The sequence below is a fragment of the Cyanistes caeruleus genome, chromosome 23 (genome assembly GCF_971803275.1).
Source record: "Cyanistes caeruleus chromosome 23, bCyaCae1.hap1.1, whole genome shotgun sequence".
In the NCBI taxonomy this organism is placed as follows: Eukaryota; Metazoa; Chordata; class Aves; order Passeriformes; family Paridae; genus Cyanistes; species Cyanistes caeruleus.
This window is the reverse complement of record NC_141723.1, coordinates 681,111-699,340: the sequence shown is the minus strand read 5'-3', so window position 1 is coordinate 699,340 and position 18,230 is coordinate 681,111. Positions and strand designations below refer to the sequence as shown.

The window sequence follows — 18,230 nt, the reverse complement described above, 5'->3', positions numbered from 1 at the left end:
GTTTTGGTTTCCCTTAAATATCCTTCAGGGCATCAGTGCTACTGACCTGCATGTAGAAAAGAAGAAGGAAAGAAAGAGACAGAGAAACAAGTCAAGAATGAAAGGACAAAGGAATAAATGAAGACGTACAAGGGGGGAAGTAGCTCCAGGACGCTGGACGGGCTCCATGGGCAGGGGAGACTAGGGAGGGAGAAATAAAAAAAAGGAAAAAAGCAAAACAAAAACAAAAGGCAGCTGGTTAAAATACTCTCCCACTGAAAATGGGATCATTTTACACAAAGCTCAGCTGGGATATGAACAGCACAATCCAACACACCCAGTCCTTCAAGCTATTTGGTGATATTTGGTTTATTTGGTGATAAACACTTGGGAAATTCAATAGGATCCAGGAATCCCCACCCTGTGTCCCAGCTCAAAAAACCCCCAACATTTTGCATGTTTGACCTTTCATCACAAGGTGCATCCCTGTCCTGCCAAATTGCACAGGGTTTGTTATATATTGAATTTTGTTATATGTTGAATTTTCCTTCATTTCCACTGGTACTAAAGCAGAAGCTCCTCTTACTCTTCACCCTGTGCAAAAATCAGAGTAATTGTCTCAGAGCTGTATTTTGCTGCTGTGCTCTTCCTGAAAATCCTGAACTGCAGAGGAGGCAGGCCCAGCTCTGCCTCAACCCCCCACTTGTGTTCTGATGGAAGGGTCTGGGAAAAGTGTGTGGATGTGGCACCTGGGGACGTGGTCTGGAGGTGAGTGTGGCACAGCTGGGGAATGGTGGCACTTCTCCAGCCTAAGGATTCCACAGGCAAGCTTCACCTGTTGGAATCTTTGCTGGCTGAATCCTGGCAGCTTTCAGAGCCTTGGGAAATTCCTGCAGCACCTCCCATGGCCATGGACTCTTCTGAAGTGAGCTTCCACACTCCCACTGTTGGCCTTTCCTCCTGAATCCCCATGTTCAAGGGAGCAGGATTCCCTGTAGGATTTTGGTCCTGAGGCCTGGCAGGGCTGGAAGCAGTTCCTATCTCATCATCAGCTCAAGCTGGGCAGCTCTGGGTGCTCATCCCCTCTCTGCTTCCCCCCTGGAAATGGAGACCTGCCTTGGCTCTGCACATTTCCATTTAATTCAGCCTTAATGAGACAGTGGCATGAACACTGATCAACTGCTTTTTTGTACTTCAGATTAACAAGACTAGTACTAATTATGTACACTTTTACTTCCCGTTTTCTTTATAAAGGACTAATTAAGACATGATGCTCTTTCAAGTGTCAAATGGCTGCTCAGCCTGGGCATCTGCAGAATTTAAGCTCTATCTGCACTTTCCTTTTCCAGTTTTTATTAAAATAAAAAATTGGCTACAATCTTTTTTATCCAGGGATTAAAAATGAGCCTGTTTCAAAACAGTCATGGCCTTGTTGTGATTACAACAGTTAAATGTGTTTCAATTTACATTCTTGCAGCTGAAATTAATTTCTCCAGCACTGACCAGACCTGCAGGAGGTCAGGGCAGAGCCTGATCCAGAGCTAAATTTCAATCCTCTTGAAACTCAGTGGATTATCTGTATCGGATGTGCTGACCCAGATCAATCTCTTATTGATGTTTTAAAAAGAAAATCAGTCATTCACAATAGCCTGTAATACTCACAGGGGACCTTTTAATGTTGTGTCTCCTAAGAGCACCTTCACCTCACCTTTCAAACATAAATTAAATGGATGAGACAAGAATTTGAAAACTCCTCCATAAAGCTGGGCAGAGCTGCTGGGTTATACATCCTTTGTGAGAATGACCCCTGAGGCTTTAAAAATGCTTATTTTGGGGGGAGGAAAAAAAAGCGAAACATCACCTTCTTATCCCCCATTTCTTCTCTTCAGCTCTAACGGGCCCCCTGAAAACTGCAGCTTAATTTTGTATTTCCCCACTGAAAGCAGCTGCTCCCCAGCAAAGAGCAAGTCTAAAACCTTCCCCAAAATGGCCCTGCTGAGGCCACTGCAGTGAAGTTGGGTCACAGGAAGATGAAGCTTGTTAGGAAAAGACAAAAACAAATTGCAGGTATGAGGTAAAATGTGAGATGTGGGTTAAAATACTGCTAAACTATGAAAATCCAGAATTCTAAGGAAGAAAGTGACTGAAAGAGAGAGCTGAGACACTGCCTGTGACTGAGGAGTGGGGACAACATGAACACACATGGACATAAAACACTGTTCCCAAAAAAAGAGACAGACAGAGATGAGAAGAGTCAGCACAGCCACAAAGTTCAGGCAATTCACAAATGTTTACTTAGAAGGAAAATCCAGAGCAGCTATTCACACTTTTCCTTCTGAGCAGCACTGAATATTGAAAAGATTAACTTCTCTCTGAATACATGAAATTTAAATGCAGACTTTATCCTGGATCTCTAAAAATCCTCATGAATATGACCTGATTCCATCTCTTCTGGCATGGAAATTCAGCTAAATTGATAATATTAACTATGAAATAGTAGATATTAATCCAATATAATATTTTAGGCTAAAAAATTAACATTATTGTATCCCACTAAGAATACTGGAAGAATTTAGAGAAAAGGAAAGTGCTCAAGAAACATGAGATTTGATGAGCCCACAGAACCTTCCTAGATCTTCACAGGGTTTTTGACATAAATAGAAACAGTCAGGAAAGCATTGGTATCCCAGCTGGGAAAAACACCTATTTTCTTACAGGACTGAACACAAAAAAAAGAGGGCACAGGCTTAGTCCAATACAGGAGGGAAAATACCTCTCAACAGGTACCTTTCCTCTCTTGACTCCAAACTTTATTGTCACACATATTTGAGAGGTGACTTAGGGCAAATCTGATATTCTTTCCTATGACTCTGACTGTTCAGAACTGAATAAAAAGGCCAGTTTTTCTGTGTGGCCCATTTTCCATCACTTATCCCAGGCCTTGGCTCCATTGCTGTTCGTACAAAGCATGTCCTGCCACAGTCCATGGAAATACTGTTTCCAAAACCAGAGTTTGCCCTCAATCCCAACCCTACTCTGTCCTTCCCTGTGTTTCATCTACATGGAACTGCAGTCACTGCCCTGCATTAGAGACCACTGCAATATTTTATGGCTCCATTAAAATGCTGTCCCTATCCCTTGTGCACATCAAACCCTCTAATTATAAATAATAATAGAAACGCAGGGCAGGAAGTTCCCTGCTTTCCATCTGCTTTTCATTAGCTTCCTCAGCCCAGTCAGATCCAGGGACAATTAAGCAGCCTGCAGAGTTCTGTGTTTGGAAATTCCTTCGTGGCAAAGAGCTTTGCTCTGCACATGCACAATGTCCTGAATGCTCCACACATCATATTTTGATTAAAGAAATTAAAGTTGGCCTGTTGATAAGTGCAGCTCGTCAAGGCCACATCTAAAACTTCACATTAATTCAAAATAAAATACCCTGCTAATGTCAAGTGAGGGCAACAGCTCCAAGTGAGACTTTTAGGAAAGTCTCTGTTCCTTGGGGACAGATAAACTGATGTTTTAAATACAGGTACAGGGAGAAGAGTAATTAATGTGGGTAGTCAGGTGCATGAGAAATACCCTGTGTGCATAAGGCATGGATTGGGAAACACGAAATACAGGAATACGGGAGAAGAAAGTGCATTAACCCAGCAATGCCATTCCCAGCCAGCTTTGCACGGTGCCCTTGGGAAGATCCAGTTTCCCACCTGGCAGCACCCAGGGTGCTCCAGCACCTCAGTCCTGCTTCGTGCCACCTCCCTGGGCTGTGCTGGCACACCTGGAACTCTTTCCTGTCTTCCTCCCCTCACCCATCTCACCCAGCATTTTTCATCCAGAGAGGCCCTGGCATCCTCCAGCACCATATTCAACCTCCTCCCTGACTCCTCTCCCACCAGTTTTTGCAGCGTCCAGAGGAATTCCAGCCTCCTGCCAACATCACACAAGTGCTGCCACTTCCCAAGGTGCACAGAGAACACACCCAAGGGGTGGCATCACTAAATCCGTGTGCAGAGGAGAGGCAGGACGACAGAACCAGCTGCACCATTCCTTACATCTCAGAACCCATTAGAACTCTACTAGAGGAGCCTTTTAATGTCCCCACAGAACAACCATCAGGGAAGGTCAGGGGACACCCTTGTGACTTGCCAGTATCTTCCAACTTACTACTTTTCATGGGACATGGGCTTGTCCACTTTATACCAAACATTTCCCAGGGCTGAAGGGGGAAATCCATCCCCAGCATGTTGTTGAAGCCAAATAGAATCTATTCATCCATTCTGCTCCATTGTCTCCTGCTAAAGCAGAGACACTGCTCTCCAGCAGCTCAGCACACTGAATTGCCTGAGTCATGCTTAACAGTAAACAGTTGCTTGTGCTTAGATTGAAAGTTGCCTTTCCTGCTTTAGCTGATGGAGCAGGTCCTGGATCCAGGAAATGCCCACCTCTGTGCCTCTGATTCCAAATGTTTATTCCCAGGAATGTCAGAAGCTGACAATGCCAATGGCTGAAGACACCCCTGCCTCGACCTGCCAGCTCTCCAAAGCACACAGATCACTGCAGAGCACTCACAGCTTGGGCTCTCCATGACCTTCCACCAAACTCCAGAGCTCTGAGCTGGTAAAATGCTGTTATTTCCCTTTGCAAAAGTCAAGCTTTTGAATCATACCTATTTGTTTTAAAGGATTAAGTCAGCCAAGATGAAGAACATGCTTTAAAATAGAGAAGAGAGATGAGAAGAATACCAGTTCAACACCAACTCCACTTCCCAGCTGCTTAACATTTTAAGAAAAACCAGCACATTCAAACTTCTTCTCAATACTACAGATATATAGAAATACCTTTACCTATATGAATACAGTTGGGTTTTTTTTAAATTTCAACTTCCCCACCAGTAGATTTTACAGAGATCTCAGTTATGCCAGCACATCTAATGCCAATCACTTCCAGAACACACTGAAAGGATGAGAAGGTTGACAGCAGAGTCCCATTCTCTATTTATTTTTTCTTCCTTCAGCAGAACTTTGGATTCATTTGCCTATTTTTCCTACAATACAGAAATGTCCAGAAGGCAGGAGGAAGCAGATGCAGCCATGAATCCAGAGCACAAGCAACCAGCATGCCAATTCTGTTAAATCCAACTTCCTCCATTTATCCTCAAGCAGAAAGAAACCTCCAGTACCAAGGTGATCTATTCCATCTGATCAGCACAAACATTCCTGCTCATCTATGTTCTGTATAAAAAATCCTGACACTCCCTTGATCACCTAGAACTGCGATGTTTCATGGACTCTCTCATTACAGATGGCTCAAAGTATCTCGAAATTCTGACAAGTCAGAATTTAATCCTTCAAGTAAGGCAGGAGGTGGACATTGATACAAGTTTGTACAGCAGGTGAAAGACATTCAACAGCAGGAACTGCCCAGAGAAGGGCAATGTGTAGGTCATTGACACACAGAGGGAGGCATGAGGATGTGCAGGGGATGGTCAACATCCATGACTTATGTGAAGGAGCTATTAAACATGAAACACACAAAGAGAACTCCAATTCACTGCATCAAAAAAAGCTGATATACACACCTGGCTTTGGCACCGAATTGGTCACGGACTGAGGGACTTTGTCGTTGATGAGTTCAACACATTCACTGGGAAAGAATCCAACCTGGAGTAAAACAGAAATGGAGGAAAAAGGAAATGGAGTGTTAAGATCTGAACTGTTCAACCAACATCTCCCCTCAACTCCCCTTGCCTGATGCTCCCTGACATTATCCAGCATCAAATGACCAGCAGGCACTGACAACTGCAGGTTCTGCTTTGCTGCCAGCACCCTGAGAGAGAACAATCTGAGAGCTTAAGGCACTGCAAGGTCCTGGAGTGATTAACTTCAAATGGTAATTTCTGTGTCCCTGCATTGACCTTTAACTCAGCGTTTCTCCCTGCAGCCCCTCAAAGGCAGAAAAGGCTGGAGAGTCCCTCTAAACCAGCCTAAGGGTCAAAAGCTATGGGAAGGATCCTAATGTTTTCTTGGAGCAGGATGTGTCTGCAGACATTCCCATGCCACTCAAGAGGGGCTGCTGTATGTGGGGAGAAGTGAAATTATTTCCTTTTCCCTGTTCAAAGATTCAGGCTAAGCTGTGACCAGAGAGGAATTTGGCACTTCCCTGCATCCCCACCTTCTCTCTGATTTCCCAGCATCTTTCTTCTTACTCCCATCCCAGCTGAAAGTCAGACCAGAGCAGACCTCTGGTAACTTTAATCCATGCTCCATCCTCCCCCACCTTTTCTCTGTGTTTCTCACCCAGCACAGCTCCTGTATTGTGAGGTGTAAGTCAGGCACCAGCACCTCCCCAGACTCCTCATCTGAGGCAGGGCAGAGTTCCCTGTCCCTTGTCAGGCCTGTGACTGGGACAGCTGGAAGCACCAAGTCTGTTCAACCACAGGAACATGAAGGAAAGAGCCAGAGGATGGGCCCCGAGCTCATCTGAGCAGAACGGAGCCAGGACTGTGCCAGTCACGTTGGCACATCCATGAAATCCTCTGGAGGCACAGGGCAGTCAGCACCAAGCCTGGCAGTCTATTAATTCATTTTACACAATTCCCTTTTGTCTCCACTGATCTCCTTCCTATTCCAAGTTGATTTTCACCCAGAAACCTCCCTCCCAGCAGTTTGGTGGCAGTGTCATGTGGGGTGTCCAGACTGATGCTATTCCAAATTCCCTAAGGAAGCAACAGTTATCAGAGCACACACTTTCCTCTTCCCACACCCCCAACATCCAGCTGGGCAATGTTCTGCCCAGCCACAAGGACAAGCTCTCAGCCATCCCACCATGTCACAGACTTGAAATACAATTGTTGTTGAGACTCAGAGAGCTCAGGGCAGAACCTGTAAGAGCATCAGCAGCACTCGGGCTCTGAGCTGGGGTTCCCTGTAACTGGGACTGGCCTGGGCATCTCAAGTGACTCACAGAACCCACCCAAAACCCAAGAGGAGATATGGCTGCACCAGCCACTCCCTCAGCTGGGTGTGCCAGGTCTGCAAGGCCATGGTGTCCTAGAGTTATGGAACACAGTGGGGATTTTTGTGCTGTTTATAGACAGAAATGTGCCAATTAACAGAAGAAAATGAGCATGAACAGCAGTATCACGTACAGAGGCCCTTCCTCTGGCAGCTCATGGCTCAGGGATCTGCTCTCCTGGGAGGTGCCAAGGAACAAGCTGAGCAGCATGGACACTGAAGTGCTGGTGTTTAAACAAATACACTTCATGGTTTTAAATCATGGAATCCAAGGATGGGTTGGGTTGGGAGGGACCTTAGGGATCATCCAGTTCCACCCCTGCCATGGGCAGGGACACCTTCCACTGTCCCAGGCTGCTCCCAGCCCTGTCCAGCCTGGCCTTGGACACTTCCAGGGATCCAGGGGCAGCCACAGTTGCTCTGGGCACCTGTGCCAGGGCCTCCCCACCCTCACAGGGAGGAATTTCCTCCTTATATTCAACCTAAATTTCCCTTTTTTCATTTTGAACCATTCCCCCAGTCCAGTCACATCACTTCCTGATGCAAAGTCTCTCTCCACCTTCCTTGCAGCCCCTCCAGACACTGGAAGGTGCTTGGACATCTCCACACAACCTTCTCTTCCCCAGGCTGAACAACCCCAGCTTCAACACTTCACTGCAGCTGAGAGTCTCTGCTGGACATTTCCCATGTGAGAGATACAGGAGGCAATTTCTAAATTAGGAAAAATGCACAAGTCCAGGGAAAGTTTCAGCCCACCACACAGACATCTGGGAAACTCCACAGCTGGAGTGATGAAGTTTCTTCCATTTTCATTAACTGCCCACATTGTGTAAGGAAACCTGAAGTCCTGGGATCCCAACCTTCCATTAATCATCTCAACCTGGATCTAAACCCAACCCCAGATCCCACACTGCTGAACACTTAATCAAATGCTGGACATGAAATCAGAAACTCATTTGCCTTTGACTGTTAACACAATATGTCTCTGGATGCACTGTACGACACACTAACCAGGAATTCAGAAATGAAAGACCCTGGATGGTTATGTCACTGCTTCCAGACATCCCAGAACTTTTCCAAATCAAACATTCGACCTGCTATCCATGTATCACTTTTGCCATGTTCACACCAATAATTACAATGCATTTTTCAGGGGCAAAGAATTGTGCTGGCTCTCTGATGTTAACTCACTGCTACAAATTAATTACATTTTCAGACTTACGTATTCTAACCTTTCTTGCAAGATCCCCAGGAGATTCTCGTCGGGGTTATAACCCACAACTTGTGCCTCACTCCCACCCACTTAAAAGATGCTATTTCTCCTCCCATGGGAAGTTTTCCTTGAGTTTGTATACATACATGAGTTTAGTCCAAGAGTTAATCTCAACAGATGTAGAAAGGCACTATTAGAGCTTGAGCCAGGATTAAAGGATTTGGCAATGGAGGAAAATTAATAGCCAGGGTAGTATATATTTAGATAAATGCAAGGTCATCTAAAGGTTAAATATATCACTTCAGACCTTCATCAGAGGAAGAAAGTACAGGCTGCTGGTGCATGAGAACTGTTCTGAAACACCTACTAAAAGCTTTAGCTTTTCACTTCTATGCCAGTGGCTGCTAAAACTGGAGACCACAAGAGGTTTTAAGGGGAAAAGTCACAGTAACAATGACAATTTTCAGTTTACGGGGAGGGAATTCAAACAAATGAGGAAGTACCAGCAATGTAAATGGTAAATGAAACCTTGTTTGAGACATTTGGAATGTTTTTTTGGGTTTGACATAATATAAGTGTGGACTGAATTTTAGTCAAAAGTTTCCTCTTTTAAATCTGATGACAATCTAGCAAAACCTGACAAGAAAACTGCAACTTTTTATAGCCTGTTTGGCCTTCCTGAGCAGAATTTTCACCAAGTCTTTGCCAAATGACTACACAGAGAGCAGGACACCCTCACCTCATTCCCAAAGGAGCCCCTGCTGAAATGCTCTTCCACTTTAGAGCACTACTAACAGGAGGAACAGGATTGTTACTCCTCTTATCCTGAGCTCCTCTTAAAGAGAATTAAACACCTGGCCACAGAACTATTTTGATTTCTTTTATTCACAAAAAAGTATCTGTGTGGGATGGTACTTGTTGATTATCCATTCCTGACTGGTGTGCCAGTGTTACCTTGGGAAACCAGAGAGCTGGAGAGGGACTTTGGACAAGGGATGGAATGACAGGATCAGGGAACTGCTTCCCACTGCCAGAGGGCAGGGATAGATGCGATTTAGACTGGATATTGGGAATAACTTCTTCCCTGAGAGGGCAGTGAGGCCCTGGCACAGGGTGCCCAGAGAAGCTGTGGCTGCCCCTGGATCCTTGGAAGTGTCCAAGGCCCGGCTGGACAGGGCTTGGAGCAGCCTGGGATAGTGGAAGGTGTCCCTACACATGGGAGGGGTGGGACTGGGCGATCCCTAAGGTTTCTCCCAACCCAAACCATCCTGGGATTCTGTGGAACAGGGACCTACAGTCTCACAACCAGCTGAAGCTGCTGCAATCACAGCCTGATTAAAATCATCCCAGTCTCCCCTGGCTGCACACCCTGATTTTGTTACCTCTCCAGCAGTGCAGGTTTTGGTGCAGCTCTGTACCTCAGGAAACTGTTTCCCAAAAGCAGAATAATTCAGGACAACCAAAGGCAGTTGTGCATCAAACAAGGTCCTGTCCCCAATGACTCAGCTCTCTGACACAGAGCTACTGATTGAAAAGACAAAGCATGAAGCAAAAGCAGAGCAGAACAAAGAGGGCTGAAGGCTGTTAATGTGGAGGTGGCTGTAATTTAGGTAACAACCTTACAGAGAAAGCATTGACTCACACTGAGGGCTTTGGAAGAGAAAAAGGCTTGAGGAAAAATATCTTAAAAATCATTTTACTTTAAGCAGAGCAAATGCCTCGTGAGTTGTTTTGTTCACACAGGATTAGGTGTGTTGCAATGCAGTCATGAGCTCAGGTATGCAGAGAGCGCAGGCACTGTGCCAGGGAAGTGTGATGGGTACAAACCCACTGAGTCATCCCTGAAGGACAGCTCTGGCTGGCAGGAATGCTCTGACTTCCCTGCTGAATTCAAGCTGCAGGTGCTTGCAGCCTGTCAGAGCTGGTTTTTGGCTCACATCTGCAGAGCTGCCACCACTTCTTCACCACAGCCCTCCCATTATCCCACGGGATGCAGGACAGGCAGGAGTGAAGGCACTTCTGTCTAGGCACACACAACTCACAGCTGCTTCAAATGCACAAAAACAGGGGAGTTCCTTTAAGTCAAGAAGTATTTTTTTTCCCTTTTCAGTGAAACAAGAAATTTCCTTCCCTGTTCTTGCTCTCCTTCTGTCAAGACATGATTTATAAAGGAAGCTGTGGTTGGCTGATAAAACCCTGCTCCTTCCCTAACATGAAGCAAAAACCTGAGAAATAACAGGACAAGCTGTCCAACATTTGGTGGCAGGACTTCCTCCTTTTATCTGCTCTCAGAATCACAACTATCTGGCAAGAGAGGCTCTGTTGATTAATTTTATTAATTCAAATGACTGGATCAACAGATTGCTATCACTGCAATGTTCCTAAACAGGAACAGAACTGTTTGCCTCTAACAAATGCTTGAGGCTGCACAGCTTCATCTGTCCCTACACCTTCTGCTGTAACAACATTCTTCACCTACACACTCTTTTTGAGCATCCACCAAGAACACTTCTCCCTGCAACTCATCTCTGGTCTGGTGTAGCAACACCAGAGATAAATTCCCTTTCTCTGAATTCTTACTGCTCATATCTTCAAAAGACTTTGTTCCATCAGGAACATACATTTTCTGTACATTTAGAGCTCAAAAGCCTTAAACTCCACACACAGGTTATGACTCTGAGCAAGCACAGCTCCTGGAGCTGTGGGAACACAGAGCTGCATCTTCATGGTGTTTCTGGCTGGCACCTGATTACACCATGACCACTCCTGCTTGTCATTAAGAACACAAGATTATTCCACCCCTAGTTTTCTGTTAAGCCAGAATATGGTGCTGTATTTCTGCACCTGCTTACAGCTGTTGTGTCAGGAGCCTGACTGTGTAGGGACACAGAAAACCCCCTTTCCAGGCAGTTTGTTCATCACCATATTTTTCTGCTGGCAAAGCAAAACAGGATCACTGTGATCTGAGAGGCACAAAGCTGTGACAAGCTGCAGAAGGGCCGCCTTGCTTCTGTGCCTTTAATCAGCAGTGCTGTTCTCTAGACCTGGCCCCAATGTCAGCCAGCCTGATAGCAAGCAGGGAGCCCACCATGAATAATGGGATCTACATCCCCCACAGGGATCCCAAACCCTGTGCAAAGTGTCCACATTCAGGCACAGACCACAGAGTAGCTTTGTTTTGCTTTATTGATTCACTTGAAAGTTAATCATGGCATAGACTGATCATTCCAAGCAGTATTACAGCATTTAATTGATTGAGAGTTGGAACTGATGTCTGAGATCCCTTCCACCCCAAGCCAATCTGTGATTCTATGACAGTACAGCATATTCAGCTTTAAGGCTTCTAAGATTAGGATACAAGTCCAGCAAAGCCATGAGACAGTTGAGAAGCAGGAGTTTGTTCAAGTAGTACCAGTGTGTTGACTCTAGATACAAATGAAATTTCAGAGCAGATATTCTATGTCCATTCTGCTCTGATTTTACAAATGAGATGTCACCTGAACTCCCACACCTGACACAAAACCAACAAAAGCTGTGTCTCACGTGCCCTGGCTTAGCAGACAGCCCTGGGATAGCGTAACTTCACTGCATCCAACTGGGACTGGGAGATCCAACCGCTGGGAATTGACAGCAGCTGGGCCACAGGCTGGGTCTGGCATGGAAAGGTCTGCCAGGGAAAACCTGAGGAGCCTTGAGAAGACTTTCCATGCCAAATTACACAAGTGTCTGGTCTGTCCTGAGCCTCTGCAGGGCAAACCCCTCATCCCACCCACTCACAGACAGCAGCTGCAGATGGAAATCCCTGTGGCTGAAACAGCTGAAATGTGAGATGGCACAAGTCACCCCGCCAGGGTTTGCTTGGTTAAAAAAGACTTTTAAAGCTTTTACATTTCCTAATAACAAAATCCAAAGGACTAAAAACTCCTTGGAAGGACAGTGCCATTTCAACACACAAGGTTTGGTACCTAATCCCCAGGTATCCTTAGGACCTTTTGAAAATTCAGTCTCCATCTCTGGATTCAACCCCCATGCTGTGACATTTACAGGGACCAGCAACACTGGCACCACACAGTAAACACAGACATGGGTGGCTTGTCCAAGTCAGCAGCACTGTTTCGTCAGCTGGAATTCTCCAAAACCTCTATGCTCTGCCTGATCTGGTTTTAGCTACTGGAAGGAAGGGGATGATGTGAGTAACAGTGTCAGCTGCCTTGGAGGGGGTGCAGTGCAAGCTTCCAGTGCCATCAGGCCAGCTGTCCATCACACGGCCAGCCCTTCCATGGTGAGGGAGGAAGGAAACTTCCAGTGGAGACCCTGTGTCTGCTCCAGCCCCAGCCCAAAAAGAAGGGGAGTCCCCTGACACCAAGGGAAGGGACACACTGCTCATCCCCTGAGCCACCCTGAGTGGGCATAACAGCTTCAGGAACACAGCACTGAGGATCCTGATCTTATTCCAGTGCCACTGCCATGGCTATGCTGGTGCCTACCTGGAACCCATGTTTTCCTCTCCACCACGAGGTCAGCTCCTTTGGTGGCATGTCAATGACAGACACGATGTCCCCCACCTGCAAAAGGTTGACAGCATCAGTCACAGCCAGGAGGAGAGCACAGTTCCAATAACGACAGTCTCATCACTGCAAAAAAACTAAAAAACTCTGGAGCAGCTGCACATCTACCTTTGCAAAGCTGAACAGTGAGGCTGAAGAGTTGCTGGGTTATCCAGCACACAGGATACAGCTGTTCCTAAGGAAAAGGGCCTGAAGAGCAGCAGGTTCCCTGGCAAGGGGTACAGAAGGGTTCTGGTTAAACTGCAGTGATGGTGTCAAACTCTTGGGAAAACCTGCTCAAGTAGCTGAACTGATTTTTACTACCTGCTCTATCCATGTGTGTGTAGGCATTGGCATGTGTCTCCTTGCTCCCTCTCATAGCAAGGAGTTAAGAGCTGCCTTTGCAGCTCCCAAACTGCCCCAGGTGAGCTGCCCAGGGTTAGGAAGTGAACAGAGGAGAGCAGTGGGATGCAAAACACCAGAAAGTTTTTCTGAAGCTTTGCTCATTCCCGTAAAAATGTAACACTGCAGTTTTTCAAAAGGAAATCAGTATAATCAATACAAAATTTGGATTGGTTTGAATCGAGCTCTGTGTGGCCTCTATTACAGAAAATTAGAAGGGGCAGAACCTAAATAAAACTGCAGGTAAGAAGGGCAAAAATTCATGCCAGTAACGCTCAACTTTCACCAGGTATTTTACACTGATGCATCTCAAAGTGTTTTACAGGGATAACTGAGACATGGGGAAATAATTTCCCCCAGGGAATAGTGAACCAAGAGCAAAGCAAATGTCCATGACGGAAACTGCTGCCAGCACAGGAGCAGAGACACTGAGGATGTTTCTCAGAACTGGTGAGCAAACCCCAGTCAGCTGCTTGTGCAATTGCCTATTAGAAATTTAGAACAGTAAACAGAGATAATTTGGGTTAGGGAATAGGGCTCATTATTGTAAAACTCCTGATCCTGTTCTGTGTCAGCTCTGCTGAGGTGTCTCACCGCACACCCTTGGAAACCACACGTGCCTCAGTTTCCCCTCTGCACAGAGCAACACTTACAAGCAGGGAGTGTAATTTCAGTGCTCTCAAAAGCTGACAGCCAGCCTGGATCCTGTGCTGCTTGGATTCCAGCTCAGAGCTGCCGTGCCCACATATCCCTCCGATCACACTGTTCTTTGGGGTATGCTAATACTTGCCTTGATTTGAACATGAACAAACCCCTGGCAGCACCAGACTATTACCATTATTTTCCCCTCTTGTGCTGCACAGCAAGGATGTGATCACAAAGCTTTTCAGGGCACTGTTTTCCTTCACACATTTTGCAGAAACAGCACCACTGCACAGGGCAACCAGAGCACGAGCACTGCTTTTTGGGTAAAACAGACAACTGCCAGACAACCAAAAGCTTCCAGGGTCTGATCTGGCAATCTTGGATGGGATGTGGAGCAACCCAGGCTACAGGAAGCTGTCCCTGCCCATGGCAAGGGGTGGAATGGGATGGGTTTTAAGATCCCTCCCAAGCCAAACCATCCTGAGATTCAGGGATTTGCTCCACAACAACTCCTGCGCTGGATTTTCAGACTAGTTTTAGCTCATCACCTGCCCTTTAAGCAGCAATCCTTTGTCAGTCTAGTTCTTCTCATGGGAGCAGAAGCTCTTAAAAATGGTTATCAACACAACACTTGCTCAGATGAACCCGGGTGGTGTAACCTGGGCAAGGAGAAATGAAACTTGTGTCCACACACAGGGACAGTCATCCTGAACAGAAAACATGTGGGCTCTGCTCAGGGACAGCCCAGAGGAGCTGGCAGGAGCTGGTTAATCAGAAGATACTAATGCCAAGTAAAGCATTATTTTAAAGATGACTGAGCATCTGCCTGTATCCAACTCATTGCAGATCGAATATTCAACTCAATCTTCCAAGCTTCACCTCACAAAACACTGTGGAAGTGTCTGGACATATCCCTGATGGGCACATAGGCCCACACAAACACATTACACTCATCTGTAGCTGACAACAAGGAATGCAAGTGCTTTATTTACCTCAAAGGACAGTTCATCTGCTGCTTGAGCAATGTATCTCTTAATGACATGGGCAGCAGCAATAGCAGGAACATTAATGGACGATTCCTCATGGACCAGCAGGTGATTCCCCTTGTTATCAATCTGAAACAAAGAGCACAAGGGACTCTGAGGCAGCTGAGGACAAGTGAGGAGGCATTTTAGTGGTGCAGAGGCTTCAAGCTGATTGAGAGAGACAGCTCAGTCCTGGGCCCCAGGAGAGAGGGCACAGCACAGACAGAACAACTCATTGGGGGGTTCCAGCAGGTCGGGTGTGCCCATCCACTGAGGAAAGAAATGCTGAATTGGTGCAGCTTTGTGTACAATCAGTAACACAGTGAGTGTCTGTACCTCCCTTTATCACCAAATCATGGTGGTCCTCAGTGGCAATACAGAAGTGCTACAAAAATCCTCTACAAGGTGGAATTAATGCTTGAGGTACTGAGGGAAGGAGGGAATGCTGTCAAACCAAAAACTAGTGTTGCCTCCCATTTTCTCCCACCCTTCTATTTATTTTTTAAAGAAAACATTCACCCTTCCCTTGCAATCATCAGCCTACTTCCAAAACTCCCAGATTTCTGTGTAAAATCCTGTAGGATTCTCAGTGAGTCACAAAGATTATTCTGCACTGTATGTGCACTGGGTTTGCTGTGATCTCCAGGCCTAATGTGTTGCTGTGAATCCTACATCTTATTTCTCTCTACAACTTCTTTCCTCCCTTTGCCACTTTCCAAGATTTTTCTCATCCCAAAGGATTTCAGGGTGAGAAGGGTATCAGTGGGGAAAATTGCAGGAAAACACACTCAACCCTTATCAGAAGCATTTAAAAAGGAGCTGCAACAGTCTATTAATAGCTGTTTCTATTCCTGGTGTGCAGCGATGGAGAGCCACAGGTCTGCAGCCAGCCTGAGCAGGGACAGCTGGACACTCATCCAGCCTTCCCTGCCCTCCTCCCCAGCAAGGGCTATTGTTTAAAGGCTACAAGACCATTAAACCTGAAAGCAGAGCTGCAGCTGCAGTTCACAACACACAAACTGTGCCACTGCAAGCACAAGGCTGCCTCTGTCTGCAGGGGAGCCAACAGGAGCACGGAGTATTTACAGGGTTTGGAGCTGCCACAGGGAAAAATTATTTAAAAAAACCCCAAGAGACCAGGGAAACACCATAACAGAGACAGCTCAGTTTTAGAAATGTGCCACACTTGCAGCATTGCCTCGGCAAAAAGGAGAGCAGGAATAAGTGAGCTTTGAAACAAGTGAGCCTTCTGCAACCCATCACTGGGAGATTCAGCCCTGAACCTGACATTCCCAGGCAGCCCACTGGGACTGCCACCTCCTTCATCTGTGAATATCTGCAGGACAATTTCTGAGAGACAAAATCCAGATAACAAAGAAAAGAAACTCTATACTCTTAATACTGGTTCTGATTCTGTGTGTCCTACACCACCTACTTGCTGGTAACGAGGGAATAAAGCTTTCAGGATAGAATTTCAGTGACATCAACAGGTCTGGAAAGAGCAGAGTATGCCTGCTACATTTCCAAGGTCAGGAAACAAGGAACACCCCAGGTTTAAGCTGTACCTCCATCCATGTGAGGGCAGGGCCACAGTTGATCTTGTTGCCTGCGATGTTGGAGAGCCGAGCCAGGTAAGCCATCAGCATCTGGGTGACCAGCTGGGACACAAACACACACACACAGTGCTTCTGTTAATGCACCTTCCTTTGGAAAGCCTTCTGCAGGCTTAGGGAAGACCAGAAATCACCCACTGCCACAGGCAAGAGTGACAGAGATACGTTCCCTTCAGCAGATAAATGTTTTTCTGTCATTCAAAGGACAGCAAGCTACACACAGAGTTATAATGGTTACACCAAAAGAGAGGGCAAAGAAGAAGCTCTCTGTGAAAGTAATAATATTATTATTATCATTTTGTAAGACTCATGCAGATTTTTTTAACTTCCCTTGTCAAGATACCTTAAATCTAAAGCCTTCCCCTTGTTGTGGACTTCATTTACAAACAACTCATGTGTCTTAGGGCCACCAAACACACCTGAGAACCACTCAGTGAACAAACCCCTGGCTGCCACTTCCACATGCTTGCAAAGCCTTAAGAATGTAGCAACTCAGACTGACCCCCTGGCCAAAGAGTAGTATTTCAAGCAGTAGAAGAGGGGTTTAAAAATACACTTTGCCATGTCCCTTCTGTAACAGTAAACTGGTTTTTATTACAGAGAAGCCACTGAGATCTTTCCAAAGTCTCACAGTGACAGTAGTATAAAGCAGCATTGTAGCCCAGAATCTGTAGGACTGTTTAAAACATTGTTCTCCACAAACATCTGTTCCGATGTGGCCAATTCAAAATAAAAAATATATGAGACACCCCACAGCTGCAGTTACGTTTCACAGAGCAGCAGAGCTATTCAGTATCTTCAAATCCTCTGTGCTTGCAATCAGAATGCAGATTTTCAGGCACATGCTCTAAAGTCCAACTGATCACTGGTACAAGGATGCAAGAGACAGGAATGCCTAAAATATAATAAAAATAAACCTGGAATTCATTGTCCTGAAAATTGCTGCTTCTGCTGAACTTAAATTTTAAATCGTCCTCAGAAATACCCTGTGTGAAGCCAAAGCAAATGATAAATCAGTCTCTGCTGAGTGATGGGGCTGCATGATTAGCTCCTTCAATTCCATGGCAAACAACTTGTAAAATTTCAGGGGGCACTAATTTCAGTGTCCACGTCCTCCAAAATGATGCAGCCAAGATTTACCTGCTGATTTCCAGGAGATTTTTCTGGACATGAATAAATATTTCCATTATCAGTAGTGAGAACCTGAGGTAATTTCAGTTCATCATACTCCAGGGTGAAGACAGTAAGCCAAGAAATGAAAAGTATCTCTTTGAGAAAAAAACCCCGAAACACATTGAGGAAAAAGGGCTTTTTAAAGACCATTTAAATAACACACTAATGCACATGCTCTTAAAAAACACTTCAGGAATACTCAATTTAAAATGGAAGCCTAGCACTCCAAATGGGATTGTTCTTGCAGTGCTGTAGTTTAGACAGCGGGATTTCCTGGGAATGCTGAGTTGGTAACACTAAGCCAGGAAATACCCACATCATTGACAAAGTTTCCAAGGACAAAACCAAATTCACATCTAAGGTACCACAGGACAGCTGCTTTCTTGACACTCAACTACTATTCTAGATTCAGGAGCTTAATTAATTTGTCTGAACTTGCAGGACATTTCCCTTTAGATCACTGAAATTAGGGGTGGAAAACAGTGACTTTATCTGTGGTAGCCAATTTTCAAATGTAAACCAGGCTGTTTAAAACTACTCTGTACTAGAAATACATGGAACTGCTGACACTGGAAAAGACCTCTAAGTTCACCATGAAACCATGTCCCGGGTGCCAT

At 45.6% G+C, this 18,230-nt stretch overlaps 1 protein-coding gene across 6 annotated transcripts in view; it reads right to left on the bottom strand.

Moving 5' to 3' along the window:
- The window catches only part of ARHGAP32 (Rho GTPase activating protein 32), a 239,979-nt gene that overhangs the window by 59,173 nt on the left and 162,576 nt on the right, over positions 1-18,230 (bottom strand). For all 6 annotated transcript variants that reach the window (XM_086861446.1, XM_086861448.1, XM_086861444.1 and 3 more), the window contains 4 exons: positions 16,393-16,485; positions 14,795-14,917; positions 12,696-12,773; positions 5,561-5,642 (listed from right to left, as the gene is read on the bottom strand). In XM_086861446.1, the coding sequence (XP_086717572.1) occupies positions 5,561-5,642; positions 12,696-12,773; positions 14,795-14,917; positions 16,393-16,485 (376 nt within the window). The remainder of the gene's footprint in view (positions 1-5,560; positions 5,643-12,695; positions 12,774-14,794; positions 14,918-16,392; positions 16,486-18,230) is intronic.